The sequence below is a fragment of the Mirounga angustirostris genome, unplaced genomic scaffold (assembly GCF_029215605.1).
Source record: "Mirounga angustirostris isolate CCGP_5_RB_7025 unplaced genomic scaffold, mMirAng1.0.hap1 SCAF_5, whole genome shotgun sequence".
Taxonomy (NCBI): Eukaryota; Metazoa; Chordata; class Mammalia; order Carnivora; family Phocidae; genus Mirounga; species Mirounga angustirostris.
This window is the reverse complement of record NW_026991713.1, coordinates 120,290,303-120,308,043: the sequence shown is the minus strand read 5'-3', so window position 1 is coordinate 120,308,043 and position 17,741 is coordinate 120,290,303. Positions and strand designations below refer to the sequence as shown.

General features: G+C 37.1%; 1 protein-coding gene across 3 annotated transcripts in view; it reads right to left on the bottom strand.

The window, feature by feature from the left end:
* NEBL (nebulette) overlaps positions 1–17,741 on the bottom strand; it is a 347,130-nt gene that overhangs the window by 104,422 nt on the left and 224,967 nt on the right. The window contains exons 1-2 of one of the 3 annotated variants that reach the window (XM_064591994.1): positions 4,299–4,379; positions 4,135–4,206 (exon numbers count right to left, since the gene is read on the bottom strand). The exons of the other annotated variants lie outside the window; for them this stretch is intronic. Of the exons in view, the coding sequence (XP_064448064.1) occupies positions 4,135–4,206; positions 4,299–4,379 (153 nt within the window). Of the gene's footprint in view, positions 1–4,134; positions 4,207–4,298; positions 4,380–17,741 lie in introns of those variants that run through there. 3 annotated transcript variants of the gene reach the window in all.

Here is a 17,741-nt window from a genome sequence, read left to right as displayed (position 1 = left end):
ACAAAGAATGTGAGCAGGGGTAGGGGCAGAGGGGAAGGAGACAAGCAGATGACCCACGGAGTGGGGAGCCTGACACGGGGCTGGATCCCAGGACCCTGAGATCATGACATGAGCCAAAGTCAGACACTTAGCTAACTGAGACACCCAGGCGTCCCTCCTTTTCCAGGCACTCTTAACCAAAAGTATCGAGAAAATCTTCTGTCAAATGGAGCCATATTGGCTCAATGGATCGAACCCTGGAAGAGAGAACAGCAGTCCCCTCACTCTGTGGTGATGGGGCGGAGGACGCTCCAAGCTAAGGCTGCTATGCCAGGTTCTCTTAACACAATCAGAGCTCTCTCTGGAGGGATAGTCGTGGAATCTGATGCTTTTAGCACTGGAAGGATTTACCCACAACAATGTTCATTTGCCTGGAAAATATTCTTTTTGCTGCCATGCGAGTGAATACCCTCAAAGGGGTTGAACCAAAACACTGGGTCACAAGCTTCATGCAGATGTGGCCAAACTCACTCTGCAGACACTCTTGATGCCTAATTTATAAGAAACACACAAAAATATCTCCTTTAACCTAATATGTTCTACGACCACCTGACAAAAGGCTACTAGATCCATGATTCTGATGGCTCAATATAGTTAATAGGCTTGACTTATTCAAGGAATTCATTAGATAGTTGACCAATAGGCCCAGAGAGAGAGAATATCTGGGGGAATAAAAAGCATTATGTGGTTAACAGAAAAATAAAAGAGGCGACCTCAGAGGACCAGGTAATTTGGGAGAGTGAGTTATGCAGAGGGAAACCAGGTAGAGCAAAAAAAAAATGGAAAAATGCCTCACACTGATGCCCCATAGTGAAGCCACCTGACCTGAAAAACATCCATTTCTTTCTAGGGAGAACTGTAAGTCCCTGGACTTATTTCTAGATCATTCCTATGCAACATTAGTGACACAGACCACAGTACTATATGTGGGGCGCCTGGCACACAGCAGAAGAGGAACAACATGATGATGGCCAAGGTCTGGGAGTCGGGCAGACCTTGTTTCAAATCCCAGGTGTGTGGCCCACTAGCTATATGGTTTGGTGAACAGAACGTGAGGCCACTTCTCACGGCTTCAAGGTGAAGACCCATGCAGACCAGGCAAACAAGACGCCAAATTCACCTGAGGACGCGGGCTACAAAGAGATTGCCTTCAAACAGACAAAAAGGCTCAGGTAAACACAGAGATGCCCCTCTGGGATACAAGGGATTGGAAAACAAATGAACAGACCTGAAGGTTTGTCTTTAAGTTTGAGACCCGGGAAAAGGCCCTTGCACTAAATGAAATGTGGGCACTAACTGAGGGGAACCGTCAGAAGCAGGAGAGGGCCTCAGCTGGAACTCCCATCTAATTCCCTGGGACCATTCGTCCACTTCTACATCGGTTTCCGCTCCGTGACTGCCGCAACTCAAGTACACATTTTAGACAACCATCTAGTAAGGCAGACAATAGAATAGACATGAGAACTTCCAATGTAATTTCATCAGCTCCATATAAAAACACCGATGACGCTGACCGTGGATAAAGCAGTTTGTACTTAAATACCTTTTCAACCAAACTTCGAAAACCTAGAAAATCTATTGGGTCCAGTACATAAAGTCCTTCCAGAAAGTGTAAATTAAAATTTGTTTTTAGAATGATGGTACAAACTCCTCTTTTCAGTTTTGTTTTAGAGACAAAAGAAGTCCTTGTTCAGACTCTTCATTGGTAAATATAAAAATTCCAAAAATTAAAAAAAAAAAAAGTATCTTAAAAAGTATGGAATTCTATTTTGAAAGAAAAGGTGAGCACGTACACAGATATAAATTAGGCCACAATCTGTGATCTAAATATTTAAGTACAGAGATTCTGCCATGCAGCATAAATCTATAATAAACAGAAATTACTCCCACGCATTTGATTTCTCCTACATGGGAGAGGACTAACAGGGCTTTGGCTTTTGCAAAATGGTAAAGGCCATGCCCCTCACCATAAGGTTGGTTTTACAGTCACTGAAAAATGATCTTATCCAAAACAACTCCAATAAAATCACCTACTCACTGAAGTTGCCACTTCGGTTCCAATGGTTTATATAATATACTTTAGCTCATCCACAATTACCCTTTAATAAAAAACATAACAACGCTGGAAGAGGTACTATTTCTGGAGTTATGAAACTTCAGGTTTTAAATAGTAGCATTCCCAGGGGTGCCTGGCTGGCTCAGATGGTTGAGCGTCTGCCTTCAGCTCAGGTCATGATCCCAGGGTCCTGGGATCGAGCCCCGCGTCGGGCTCCCTGCTCAGTGGGGGGCCTGCTGCTCCCTCTCTCACTCCCCCTGCTTCTGTGCCCTCTCTGGCTGTGTCTCTCTGTCAAATAAATAAAATCTTTAAATAAATAAATAAATAAATAAATAAATAAATAAATAAATAGTAGCATTCCCATTACCAATATTAGTGTAATCAATAACAGTAAAGCTAAGATAAACTGTGCAAGGAAATATACAGAAAGAGCAAACACAGCAGAATGGCTAAGGCCAAGAGGGCTTTGTGTTCAATCCTTTTCCCCACTGCTTAACTGTGTGACCCAGGCAAGATACTTAACCTCTCTGAGTCTTTGTTTCTTCACCTCTAAAATGAGAAAAACAGTGGAACCCATCTTAGAAGCTGCAATGCCTGGCACATAGTCCTCGATAAATCTTAACTAGGCTGATGTTACTGTTGTTGTCATCATTCCATCAGTATTATAGTTTACAAAGAACTTTCACATGCAGTAGCTTAGAACTCTCAACAATAGCACAGAGAAATACTCCATTTAAAATTCAATTACATTACACGTCAAATATATGGAAAGAGTATGATTCCCACCATCCTCTGGCTCTTTCTGACAAGCCACAAGGAGACAGAGAGTCATATATAAAATGTTACTGGGTGGATACAAAAATAATTTACAGGTGTAGTAGTTAATAAACACTAACATCTCTTGAGTGCTCACAATGTTCCAGACAGTTCACTAAACATTTCAGATGTGTTACCATTACTTAAAGAAACTGTAATAGATGCTGCCCTTGAGGAACTGAGCCCAGTCCCATTACATGCCCCAACGTTACTGTTAAATTGATGTAGGCAGGTTGACTTCAGAGAACACGCCAAAGTACCACCCCACTTCCCCGAATTGACGTCCTTTGAAAACAAACATTTGCAAAATATTCTGATCACTTTGCTCATTAACTACAACAGAAACGGCCAGTATTGTGCTCGCTTCTCTAAAGACGCAGGCCCTATTCACTTTTCACAAGTCATCTCTCCTCTGCACGGACAACTCTCTTACAGTCATGTTAATGAGAGCATCTAAATGCTCTTCCCTGGTGAGCAATACTTTTTCCTTGTGCTTCTAGAATTCTAGTTTACGTACTTACTGGTTTACCATTACATAACTACTAGTGTATATATATGTTACATAGTTCTACTATTCTAGGATTCCCCGGAGATAGGATATACACTGATCCCAGTAATGAAAAAAGTCATGAGAAAAATGCTCCTTTTTACTCATACTGTCATCATCTAGTTCAGGATTCTTACCATGCAGTTCAGTAGCCCATGAACCCCAGATTATAAATACATTTTACGTATTTATATACATATACATATATATATACAATATACAAAATTATATATTTGTTTTCTGGTTTTGAAAACTATTGCATTCATCAGAGTCCTCGAAAAATCCCCAAAGTGTTTTTTAAAAAAAACCATTCATTTAGACAGAGATCCTCCTGAAATAAATTCCATCACCATACAAATTTTAAAAGGCTTTGTGGTTCACACACAGAATGTGCTCTGAAATTTCAATGCTTTATGATTTCTTGCCAGAGTGACAGTGAAATTCATAAGGGACAGCACTCTGGATTAAGACCACGGAGACCTGCTCCTACAGAAATTCTCTGTATAGGTGACCTTGAGGAAATCAACGCAAATTTCTGGACTTAGTTCCATGATCTGGAAAATAATTGTGTTTTAACAGATGATTGCAGGGTTTTCTCCCCAACTCAATGATTCGATGACATAATAGTGCCCCACACACACTGCAAAATAAGAAAAAAATTCCTTAAGCCACTTACATCACTAATGAGTTTGGTGCATTTTCTGGCCAATTCCATCCTTAGGTCTTCAATAACAGGCTTAAAAAACACCTGTCCAGAAAAACAAGGAAAGGAAACATTTTTTTCTAAAGATCAACTTAGAGGAACAAATACCCTTCTTCAGCTGGTGTGTTCCCACTCACCGTGTCATTTTCATCTTCTTCTTCCTCTGTTTTTCCCTCTTCCATTTCATCTTTTACATCCTCAAATATAGGGACCCTCATTTTTACTCTATGTATAGAGGTGTTTTTTCTTTTCTTTTCTTTCTTTTTTTTTTTTTTTTTTTTTTTTGAATTCTCGGGAACAGCCCCTTTCTCTGTACTACAGCACCTTTGAGCTCTTGGAGTCTCTGGTGTTCTGGCAGAAATGACCTTGCCCAGGCCTCATCCCTATTTAGTTCACACTTCACCCTCTTATCACAACTGCGTGTGAGTGGATGGATGGGATTGCGGAGGTCAGCCAGGGCGAGCCTCCCAAGTGGAAATACCACTCCAATGGGCAAAATTCAATTTTGTGACCTTTTAAAGTCAACATTCTCTAAACTGGGTAAGCAATCCAAAAGAGACCATTTATTTATATTTCACTAATTTAATTCATTCATAAAATAGTTTGAGAGAAACTTAAAGATTGTGGGAAAAATGACTCCACTATAACACTCAAGATAGCAGAGCCCAAAGCCTGTTATCTCAAAGATTTCTCAACTCCATCTAAATAAAGCTTTTGCTGGGACGTCAGACATATCTCGGATTTGGTATAGTGAATCCAGATCATTGAAACCTAAGTTAAATTTTTTATGAGACATACACATACTTCTCACATTCTAAAAGGTACTAACTTTAAATTAGCTAATTAAAGGCTAGTAATTTATTATGAAAAGCCCTTTGAACCACTTCAAAGAATCTATTCTGAGTTAATTATGACTGTTAATCTTATATTGCTATTGTATTATTTTAATTGTAAACATCATTAAACATGAGAAGTTGCAATTAACATAGGTTGATATATCATTTAAGAATTCTAGAAACATCATTGTTTCAAAAAATAATAACCATGCTCTTCCAATTCTGCCCATTGTGTCAATTTTTATAAATTCACTAGCTTTTATATTATAAAATATTCACTCTTTATATAATCCTCAATGTGTACTGCATGCCTGGAAAAGCTTGGAAAAATATTTATAATGTAACATGTGTCATCAGTTATATAGTTAAAAATATATTTCTCAAAAAATCCTTTATTGTCAACTTAGGCAATAACAAGGGTCTATGCAACTCATAATTTGTCATTATTGATTTTCTTCTTAATTGCCTTGGCCTTACCTAAACTAAAAATTCTGACAAGAAAAATATTCTAACATCTATATGATATAGATTATTCCTCAAATTGTTTTCCATGAGGCTAAAATTCCACAGAATACTCTGGAGGGGGAAGGAGGTTTCTTAAGCAAATATGTTTCGAAAAACCTGTATATTCATCTCTACCCCTATGACTTAGAGATCCACATGCCATAATGACAAATCAGAAGCTCCAAGAAGACCCACAACCAAGAAAACTGGTTAGGTTTTCTTAATCCAGCATTTCTGAAACATGAAATCCTATTCATCTAATCTAATCTTATCTACCTACTTACCTACCATTTTTTAATGATACCCGATGCTCCAGAAAATTAACATTCTTCTGTGAAGTATTACTTAGGGAAACATTATCCTACTCTGAAAAAATAATGTATTCTAGAATAGTTGTTGGTCTTTTCATGAGATGATTTTTGATACAGGCTAACTTAATGGCATCACATATCCTGCTTACTAGCAAAATGCCAAAAAGAAGTCCCCAAGGGCACTGAATTTGGAAACCTTCACTTTTAAAGTAACAACTATGTTATTTTAAACATAGCTGTGTAGAGAATTCTACAAGGAATCTCTCTGCACATTATATTTGTTCCATAAGGGAGCAGAATGTCTGACCTCTGTTTCCCTCAAGTCTTCTGTCAAAAGACTGTTCTAATATTCTACAGAAGATCTATCACATAATCTTTATTTGGAAAAAGGGAAGAGCAATTTCTGTAAGCTTTTCTATCAAACTTCTAGAAGCATGAGGAGAAAATTTCACCAAAGCTGCTTCAGATGACTTGTGTCGCTCATAGTGACATCTAATCCCATAGTGAGTTACCTTCAGTGAACTGCAATGGCTGCTTTTCCTCATTTCCCATCATGTAATATGTGCTTATTGACTCTCCACTGTGCTGGAAGAAAATAACCTGTTGAGATTATACACAGAAGTTCTGAAAGCAAAACCAAACACCATACGCAAGGTAAACACACATTTTCCATTTGTGGATTTTAGAGTCAGAATTTTAAACCCAGAGGGATCCTTAAGAAATCAATCTTACTGGGGCGCCTGGGTGGCTCAGTTGGTTGAGCGACTGCCTTCGGCTCAGGTCATGATCCTGGAGTCCCGGGATCGAGTCCCGCATCGGGCTCCCTGCTCGGCAGGGAGTCTGCTTCTCCCTCTGACCCTCCTCCCTCTCGTGCTCTCTGTCTCTCATTCTCTCTGTCTCAAATAAATAAATAAAAAATAAAATCTTTAAAAAAAAAAAAAGAAATCAATCTTACTAAAAGCCCTCTCTTTTACAGAGGACAAAATTAAGACCAAGAGAAATTAATTATTTGTCTCATTCACAAAGTTACTCAATGGAATACCAGGACCAAAGCTTAATCAGAGCTTTACGTTCATTCATTTAAATAAGTGTTGCTATGTCAGACACTGACTGTGCTTGGTGCTGGGGATGTAATGGTGAATAACCATAGTCTGTGCTAAGATAAGGCAGGAAAAAAAAAAAACATCATTCAAGACGTGCTGGATGAACCCCTTAATGGATTGTTTGGCAAGCTACATACATTATTTCTTCTGATTGAATGGATCTTCTTTTTTTTTCCTCTCTCCTGTAAGTATGATATAAAATTCATGTAAAGTTTTCTTGAAAACATTTTAAGCCTTGCACTTTATCACAGCAAAGCTCTCTTGTCAGTAGCTCCCAGATGCAACTTGGGAAATAAGAAGAAAGTTCTTTATGGATAGCTATCATGTTTCAAAATTCCCTATCTCCCTCTTTTTTTTTTAACCAAGTTAAATGTCATGTTTAATATATATCTTCACTTTGGGGCACCCCAATAAGGGAATATCAGTATAACTGCCAATCCCTTTTGCTTATTGTGTACTTTATGTATGTTGCCTACCTCTTACTTTAGTACTCTACCCATGCCCTCATACTGAATGAGACCAACGTGGGGATCACATTATTTATGGCAAGACCCTCGACTTCCCTCTATGACTCTCCCACATCTTCTAGGGCAAATTTTTTAATCCCTCTCCACCCTAATTCTCCATAGTTAAAGAGAAAAACCAAATTGCCAGAAGTTATTAAAAGCAAAGCAGTTAAAAAATAGCAAAGCTTCTCATAAACACAAGATTTGTCAACTGTCCAACAAAGTTATACAGTTCCAGGAAAAGCACTTGATATGAAAGGGTCTTCTCATTTCACCGGGTAAGACTCTATAATATCAGTATGTGTTTAAAGGCCAGAAGAGCCTCATACAGCCTAACAGCCTAAAGATAAGGGCTAACTTGCATATTACAATACAGAAGTCTTCTTTTTTTTAAGGTTTTATTTATTTGAGAGAGAGAGAGAGAGAGAGGGAGAGGGAGAAGCAGACTCCCCACTGAGCAGGGAGCCCGATAGGGGCTTGATCCCAGGACTCTGGGATCATGACCTGAGTCGAAGGCAGACGCTTAACCGACTGAGCCACCCAGGTGCTCCCAAAAGTCTTTAATCTGTTTAGAGTTTGATGTTTTTGTGTAAGCAAATGTATTTCCATAGCAACTGCCAGGTCCCAGGGGTGATTCAGGTCTTGGGACAGAGCCCCTGGCCAAGGAAACTCCTGTGTACGAACAACACCTGTCCTGCAGTGTTCCCCTGTCTACAGGGCTCTTAAGGTCATGTGCAGTAAGAATTGCCCAGATTGTGATCAATGTTTCATACTGACATCACTTTTTCCTCTTTTCTTGATAGTGATAGAACATGTGCTTTTTGCCTACATGGTGATGAGAGACTTGCAAATGAAAATCCATAATAATTAAAATAGATGGAGATTCAGTTCTGAGTTGAGGGAAAACTTCCAGAGATAAACTGAATTTTTCCATCTTAGGAATCAATTCAAGATTTCTTATTACAAAATATTCCCCCTGAATGGTTAGATGAGAGAGGAATTAGTTCATCTGACTTGTTTGCCTGTCTTGGCAGTCTTTCATAGACCTGTTTTCAGTTGCCTGGGTTTTTTCTTTTCTTTCTTTCTTTCTTTTCTTTTTTTTTTTTTTTTTATGACTACCTCCCAGAAGTCTCAGTTGAACCCCTGGTCGTTTTACTTCTGCCTCACATAGTTCCTCACAGTTTGGCAACTGTCCAAAAGAGAACTTTACTGGTAGATGAGGGGATGAAATTGTTTCTTCAAACCAGAAATGTATGCTCTCTTGGGCAATTTGTCTTCTTTATAAAAGACAAGAGCTTCGCTTAATATTAGCCCAATCTATTTTTACAATTTACATTCATTAAGCCCATCTTCTCCTTTTTAATGGTCGTTTCATTACTGTTTGTTAATTAGAAATCAAAAGAATACAAAGCAACCTGAATAATTGTCACCATTACTAATTATCCCATTAAAATAAGATTTAATAGAATGGGGGTTTTTTTGTATTCATGTTCCTGTTTTCACAAGTAGAGATCCTGTTCACAAACGAGAGCTATATATCTAAACTGGTATCAGAGGAGGAGAACAACAAGAAACTGCAAATCATTTTTGGCACAATTTCCGGGTCAGGTGTGGTTGGGATGCCAAAATCAAAAGTATTGTTCCAGATGTATTGACTGAGGGGCATGTGTTCTCATTCAGAGTCCACATTTACACGAGCATCCAGCGAACTGAAGGACTTTGATTTAATTCACTGCTTACTTGAGACATTAGTTCAGTATAAACAACAGTGAAGCTCATACAGTCACTTCCACAGGCCTTCCTGCTGGGAGAAGCCCGAGGTCTGAGTGGCCTCTGTAAGCCTTGTAACCAGAACCAAAGGGCCAGGCTCAATCAAACAGCTTGGCTATACCAAAAAGTATCCCTTTCCTAGAATTTCGTGCGAGATGTGTCAGGAAGAATTGTGAAAGACTTTGAAACTGGCAAAAAAATAAAATTTACCTCCTGTGTTATCTAGTGTTACCTTCTGGGTAATTTGGCCTTTTGCTGTCTGAACTGCCTCATGAGACCATAAAATGTTAAAAACTGGTAACAATGCTAATGATGCTTTATCCATACAAATGCAAATTAATTGTGTCCTGGGGAAAAGCAATTGATTACTGGTCCTGTCAATAGAGCTTTTTGCCTTTATTTCTAAATTCATTTCAGCAATTCCTTATTACTCATTCTCCAAATTCACCTTTGAACCAATCTTAACTTCTTACTGGTGCCCTCATTCACTAATGAGTTAAAATATTTTAAGTGTGTTTATTTTGTCTTTCATGAGAATCGTGATTTCACCATTTTTAAAAAAAAAAATCCTTTAACAGATAGAAATGCTTTAATTATCCTCATTGCTTTCCTTCAACATTTGGCAAAAGTAGAAAAGAAGTTACCACCGGACAAAGCACTCGGCTCTCCACTGTGAAATACAGTTGTAACAATGTTTGGTGTTTATTGAAATTAGCTCTTTGTTGTGTTTTGTTCTCAGGCCTGATTTCGCTTGACTATTGGCAAATGCCACATGTGTGCTTTTATATACGTACATTCTCACACAACACACAAACACACACACACCATACACACACATACACACATGCACACACACACACAACACATACACATGCACTGGAGCAGAGTTAATTCACCACAGCTGCCAGTTAGTTCCCTCTTGAAAAGCATACAAGGCCTCAATAAATGCAAAGACTTAATTACTTCTCACATCTGGAAAAACTTGAATATGAGAGTGGATTTATTGAAGAAGCTCTTTGCTTGGCTGTCAACACCATATCAAGAGCCAGAGAGAGCACGCGGGCTTGATCACTGTTGGCAATTCTTTAACTCTTCAGAGATAGATGTCCTATCAATTAATTCATAACATGTCCTAAGCAGGGACAAGATTTATGAATTTTATGAAAACACGGGGAAGTAAATGATTTCCTAGTGGTTTATGGAGAAAAGCTGTTTTTGTCATGTTTTCAGGGGGGAAAAAAATCAGGTGTTTTTTTTTTTTTTTTTTTTAGATTTTATTTATCTACTTGACACACAGAGAGATAGCAAGAGCAGGAACACAAGCAGGGGGAGTGGGAGAGGAAGCAGCAGGCTCCCCGCGGAGCAGGGAGCCCGACGCCGGCTTGATCCCAGCACCCTGGGATCGTGACCTGAGCCGAAGGCAGATGTTTAACGACTGAGCCACCCAGGTGCCCCTCAGATATTTTTTAAAATGAGAAAATCCTCAAATTCTAAGCAAAGAAGGGAAGGTTTGGGGGTTGTAGAGCACATTAAAACAGACAGCCATTAGAACAATAATTTACATAAACACATGCAAAGCTAGACGATTTTGCCCCTTTTGGAGAGAGTGTAATGATGTTCCTTAAAGGGAAATTGGGGAGTTACATGAGCTCATAACAAGAAGATTTAGTAGAAACCAATCAATGGGCAGATCTCCCTCTAGAGAGGATATTTAAGCCAGAATTAGACAGAGTGATGGGGTTTAGGGAATGCATCCAAAGAGCATTTGCAAAGACCCAGAGACAAGAGTTGGAGGAACCAAAAGTTCAATGTCACTGGAGAATACAATGGAGAGAGAAGAGGACAGCAGAGGGACCTCAGGGGACAGACTGATGAAGTAAATGGGCGGAAATCACTTATCCTAACACAAAAAGCTTAAGGCAGTTTGAACCATGAATCCTTTACAAGCAACACAGTTCCTGGTCAATTAACTGCGGAAACAGCACCTTTACACCTCCTCTATTCCCTTCATATGCCTCGGATTTAATTTTTACCCCTTCATTTTACCATTAGCCAATTTAAATACACTGTGTATCTGGAATTCATGAAAATTCATAGTGAAGAAATCACTTCCAGGTTTGTTAGTTTAATGAAGAAAAATATTCAAGGGAAATACATGTGTGTTATATATCCCCCCAAATAAATGGAATTTATGTTAAAGTGTTTAAAATACAAATTTCACACTTCCACATTTCTACAATTACAAGTTTATTATTGGAATGCACCTATTTTTTTCTACTCTTTCCTAAATAAATATCAATGTTTCAGCAGAAACCTTATAGCATCCAATTACTATACCTATGTTCACTAAGGATTTGTTTTATCCTGAAATCATGATTTTTTTTTAAGATTTTACTTATTTATTGAGAGAGGGAGAGAGCACACACAAGCCAGGGTGTGGGGAGGGGGAGAAGGAGAAGAAGCAGACTCCCTTCAAAGCAGGGAGCCCAACATGGGGCTCAATCCCAGGCCCCTGAGATCATGATTTCACCATAGTTGTAAGCCAGAGAAAAAACACAACTGATCCTCACAAATTCAGAACTTTTGAAGCTCTAATTTCTGCTTCTTTCTTATTCCAATTGTTTCCATGGATGTATAACTCAAAATATAACATAATATCAAAATAGGATCATAGTTAAAGCAAATCCATAATTAAAACAGCTGTATAGTGATGTTTTAAAACAATTGGTACCCTTTGAATAGTGAGGACTAGTTGAACATATATTGGGGGTAATTTCTGAGTACTTTACCTTCTTTATTACTTAATATGTGTGTGTGTGTGTGTGTGTGTCTTCATTTATTTCACCATGCACCAATATTTTTGTGTGCATTCTATGGGCCAGGCACTATTTTAATCTCCTCAGATAATCAATGAACAAAACCGATAAACATCTCTACCCATCTCTCCTATAGCAATCACATATTTGTTCATCAAATATTGATTGAGCATCTATTTTATGCCATGAGCTGTAATAAGCATTGCATCCCGGGGGTATTTCAGATACTGAATATACATATGATAGTCAATATTCACTAGGATATTCAGTGAAATATATGAATTTTCTTAGACTATGATAAAATTTGTTGGACTTATAAAACCTACATTTCAAGAAAGTAGCAGCACGTTTTAAAGATTTTCTATCAATGTTCAATTAATTTTATAGATGTCTATTTTCTATCGTATTTTATACTTTATACCTATACATGGTTTTCTCCATCCTTTTTTTTTTTTCTCAAACTGTGTGTGTGAAGTTTTCCTTCATAACCCCAATATGTTTGGCATATTTTTTATTTGCTCCTAAAGTAGCATCCCTCAGGCAATGGTTACCTGTGATGTTTTAACTATTTCAGAAATCATTCTCTGGAGCAGCTCTGTCTAATAGAAATATAATGTGACCTACATATGTAATCTTAAATATTTTAGTTGCCACATTAAAAAAACATATCACATTGACTATAATGATATAGTTGATTCAACTCAATTTATCCAGAATATTATCATTTGAACAGGTGATCAATATCAAAAGGACTGGGATATTTTACATTTTTTTATACTGTCTTTGAAATCCAGTGTATTTTAATCTTACATTTCCAGTACATCTCAATTCAGATGAGCTCTTAGTGGTTAGTGATTATCCAATATGCACAGTGTAGCTGTATGTAATGTCATAAGACTGTAAATCATTAGCTCTTTTTCATTTTGATTGTATATACCTTAAATGTGAAAAAGATACATTTAATATTAAACTTCTTAAGATGAGAATTTCAGAATCCTAATAAGCAAGCAATAAAAATTGCAATCTAATTTCATTTCCAGACCTATTTAAATCAGAGTCCTCTGTATGGGAATGTATTTTATTAAAGGTTTAAATTGTTCTTATAAATAATGAATTAACTCTTTAAATGATGTTTTAATTAACTTCACCAAAGGTGTATTTTCAAAATGCTATCTTGTTTCATTAATGAGAATGACATATTTAAAGCCCCAGCAGTTTTCAGGATAAATATTCACTCTTTAATTATCTAATAAATAGATGATTATATGAGTGAATAATAGATATTCACTCTTTATTTCTCTACCTAAATATAAAAAAGTCCAAACAGTGAAATATCCTCCATTGGTCCTCCCATTTTGAACTCATATAACCCAATTTAAAACACACCAGCAACTGCTTATCAGTTGGGCTAGGTAAATCCTTTTTAAACCATGTTATAAAGCAGTATTACAATAATACTTTACTAAAGAGACTGATAGATCATTTAAAGAAGCTAAGTGTTTTACTGAAATGAGATTTTTTTTCTATTAAAAACTTTAAATTTTCAAATTCTCAACAGAGAAGCCCTTGAGCAATGAAAGGAAACAGTATCTTATTTCTGTTCCACAGAGGACCCAGCTTCTTTTCTCCATGGAACCAGCAAAAGTGGATATTTTGTAACTGCTAGGATCTTCAATAATATCTAAATGCAATGAAGTGCTTTGAATCAAAATTACTGTTACATGAAGTGATATCCAAGAACTTGATTTATAATTGTGTTATTCCTCACCCAAGCTCTGCTGAAAATTCTGGAGAAAGTTAAACTTTATACAAAAATGGAAGGCAGTCAAGAACTCTTAGAAGCTCCCTGCTTGGTACTAGGAGAGGGCACAGAAGGGTGACCACTGTATGCGAAGCAGGGTGACAGTGGGTTCTATGTATAAAATCCCATTTAATCCTCACAACACCCATTTTACAGATGAGACACTGGGACCGGGAGTGGATAACTTGCGCAAGTTCTCACACTAAGAGATTCCAACTCAGGTCTATACTGTTTCAGTCTGTGTAAAATCTATGGACACATAGAACAATAGAACACTCAATGACTTTTATTTCTTCCTGGTAGTGGTATTATTATTATTTTCTATCATCTTTTTCAATTTCCAACTACCAAGGAATTGATTTAAAGGAAGAGTAATTGTGGTATGGGGACAATTGGATTCCTACAATTGGCAAAAATAAGAACTCCCCAGGAGTCAGAAGTGATGGTAAAGCAGGTAATAATGAAGCATTCAGAGCATCCTGGACCTGGCAGGAACCTAATTTGAGAAACTTTCCCGATTTTTATTAATTAATGGAAGATGTATAAGCAGTAGTAAGCTGGAAAAACAACCATCTCCCCCAGAGAAGAAGGGAAGGAAGGGAGGGAGGGAAGGAAGGAAAGAAGAAAGGAAATGAGGGAGGGAGGGCGGGAAGGAAGGAATGGATGGCTGAGTACAACTGGCTCAGATGAGCTGACATGAGCCAGCAACACAAAACACTGTAAGTAACAACAATTAAGGCCTATATCTCATAGTATATGGACCAAGGGCTGCCAGTCAACCTGAGAAATTAATCTTCCAAATTTTAAAATAGGCATTTCAAGATACAGTTATACCCCTAGTGCTCTTCTGTTCTGTAACTGTACGTTGATGAAATCACACTAACAAATAAGATTTCAAATCTATTTGAATAACACTTTTTCTCTACTGATCACTATGTCCTGAGATCATAAAGTCTGTGTTTGTGGTACTCTTAAACACAATTCAAATGCATAGAAGATACTGCACACACAAATGAAGGAAAGGGAGTGGAGAATAATTTAAAAGGAAGATTTTACTGCCTTTAAGTAGAGCCTACCCTTTCTACATAGCTGCCTTGACGGCCAAAAAGATTTGGTGAGTTTTCTTTTAAAAGGATTCAATGAATAACAGCTTAAACAGTATGGAGTTTCTTCCAAAAATAAAAATAAAAAAAGAAATACCGTATGATCCAGCAATTCCACCTCTGGGCATTTATCTGAAAGAAACAAGAAACACTAACTCAAAAAGATCTGCTCATGTTCACGCCAGCATTATTTACAATGGTCAAGATATGGAAACTACCTAAGTGTCTACTGAATGGATAAAGAAAATGTGGTATGTATATATACACAATGGAACATTATTCAGCCATAAAAAGGAAGGAATCCTTGCCATCTGTGACAACATGGATGGATCTTGAGGATGTTATGTTAAATGAACTAAAATAAATAAAATACCAGAGAAAGACAAATACCATATGATCTCATTATATGTGGAATCTAAAAAAAACAAAAACAAAAAACCCACACCAAACCAAGCTCAGATTACTGGTAGTTGTCAGAGGCAGGAAGTGGGGCATAGGTGAGTTGGGTGAAAGGGATCAAAAAGTATCAATTTCCAGCTAAAAAATAATAATTCACAGGGATATAATATATGGCATGGTGGCTATAGATAATAACACTGTATTGTGCATTTGAAATTTGCTAAGAGTAAATCTTAGAAGGTTTCATTACAAGAAAAAAAATTTTTTGTAACTGTATGGTGATGGATATTAACTAGACTTATTGTGATCATTTCACAGTGTATACAAATATTGAATCAGCATGTTCTACGCCTGAAACTAATATAATGTTATATGTCAATTATGCCTCAATAAAAATTTTTAAAAACACTAAAAATTCAGAATATTTCAAGAATTCGTCAAAAATGTTGTGATAGTAGTGACTTTCATAGCATGCATTCCCTGATTTACACATAACTGATAAAGATAATTTGCCAAAAACTGAATTCTCTAGACTTATACTAGGAAAAATTCATCCCAAAATATAAGGACAATAATAACTGTGGTAAAGAAATGCTGGTCTTACATGCACTCTGGGCTGAAAATTCAAAGTTCATTTGACAAAATCATTTATTTTTTAAATGTATGAGTTCTGGCCATTTCTTGTAAATTTATTTTTAAAGCACAGAATAGCTACTTTCAAGGTTTTCTATGACAAACTGTCCAATAAAAGTGAACTCTTTAAAGAGTAATCACACTATGAGGGTCTCTTTTGTGTCAAAATTTTTACTTAAGTATAAAGTTTGCTGTAAAGGAGGTATTTTGCTCACAAATTAACAAAGTAGCAAGGACACCTTTTTTCAAGATTTTAAGCTTGATACCAGACCACTATTATAACCCTATGAAATAATTTTTCTACAGAAATATCACTACATGTGCATCTGATCAAGGCTGTACTTGGTTCCTTATTTTAAGATTTAAAATCACTACATATGTATTTCCTTTGATAATTCTTTATGATATTTACTTTCTCTTGTACAAATAGTCATGAGTTAGGGAAACTTCGGATTTTAATTCGGTCAGAATAAATAACTAAATTGTATTATCCTATATTAAAATATTCACATATATGGATTTTTTAAAAACTTATTACAATAGCTTTAGATTTGCTTATTAACAAACTATAATGTTTTTTTTTTAGAGATCATCTGATTGCCAATTAAGTGTGGCCAAGTCAAAATACAAAAGCTCCTGGAAAGGGGTAAATTATCTATATGATAAAATCAAATTTTCTGGGATAGAGTTGCAAAAGACTTTATTATAAAGAAAATTATGCACAGTTTTATGCTTTCACAAGTGCTTTATTTAACGTATATTTTTTATTATACTTTAAATTCAGTATTGGGGCGCCTGGGTGGCTCAGTTGGTTAAGCGACTGCCTTCGGCTCAGGTCATGATCCTGGAGTCCCTGGATCAAGTCCCGCATCGGGCTCCCTGCTCGGCAGGGAGTCTGCTCCTCCCTCTGACCCTCCCCCCTCTCATGCTCTCTGTCTCTCATTCTCTCTCTCAAATAAATAAATAAAATCTTTTAAAAAAAAATAAAATAAATTCAGTATTAATTTCTTTTTTTTTAACTTTTCAAAACACAGCAATAACAAATGTCCTCTTTAAACAAATTGTCTTTGTTTAAATATTCAAAGGTTTAAAGGTTTATGAAATAAGGACTAACTAGTTTTCGAAACACCATCAAAAATGTATCTTTCACAGTACATTCCAGGCTTTTGTGATGTTTCTATTTCGGAGGCAGGATCAGTGATGGTATTTGGAGCTTTGTTTGACGAAGATTATAACTGACTCATGAACTATGTTGCAGGGAGGTTTCTGCTCAAGATCTTTCTATTCTACTAAAAAAAGAACACATGCCTGAGATTATATTCCACACTGAACTGATAACAGAACATTACGCTGTTTTCTAGTCTGGCAAAAACACCCTGACGGACCAGGCAAGAATGACTAAAGCACAGAAGAGATTAGAAGCCGCTAACATCTCACTGAATGAATCTTAATTCCAGAACCATCATTGGGAAAAGGGTGAAGGCGGGAACACCATGTCCAGTGTGTGGAACGCAAAGAGCACCGGCCACACGAGGAGGAGTCCCCCGATCTGAGCTCGAAACCCCACTCTGCTAGTGGCCTGCCCTGGGGTGGCGAGTGTGTCATTTGAAGTCTTTGGTTCTTTATTTTCTCATCTGTCCAGAATTAGATCAGTCTTTCTGGGTTCTGTGATTGTAGGTCACCAAATTCATCCATTAATCGCTGAGGTACAAAGAGTTCAAAGATAAAAACGTCATCTGTCAGCAAATTCTTTTATCAAATCATTTTGGGTTTTGATAACAGTGGAAGTGAAGTAAGC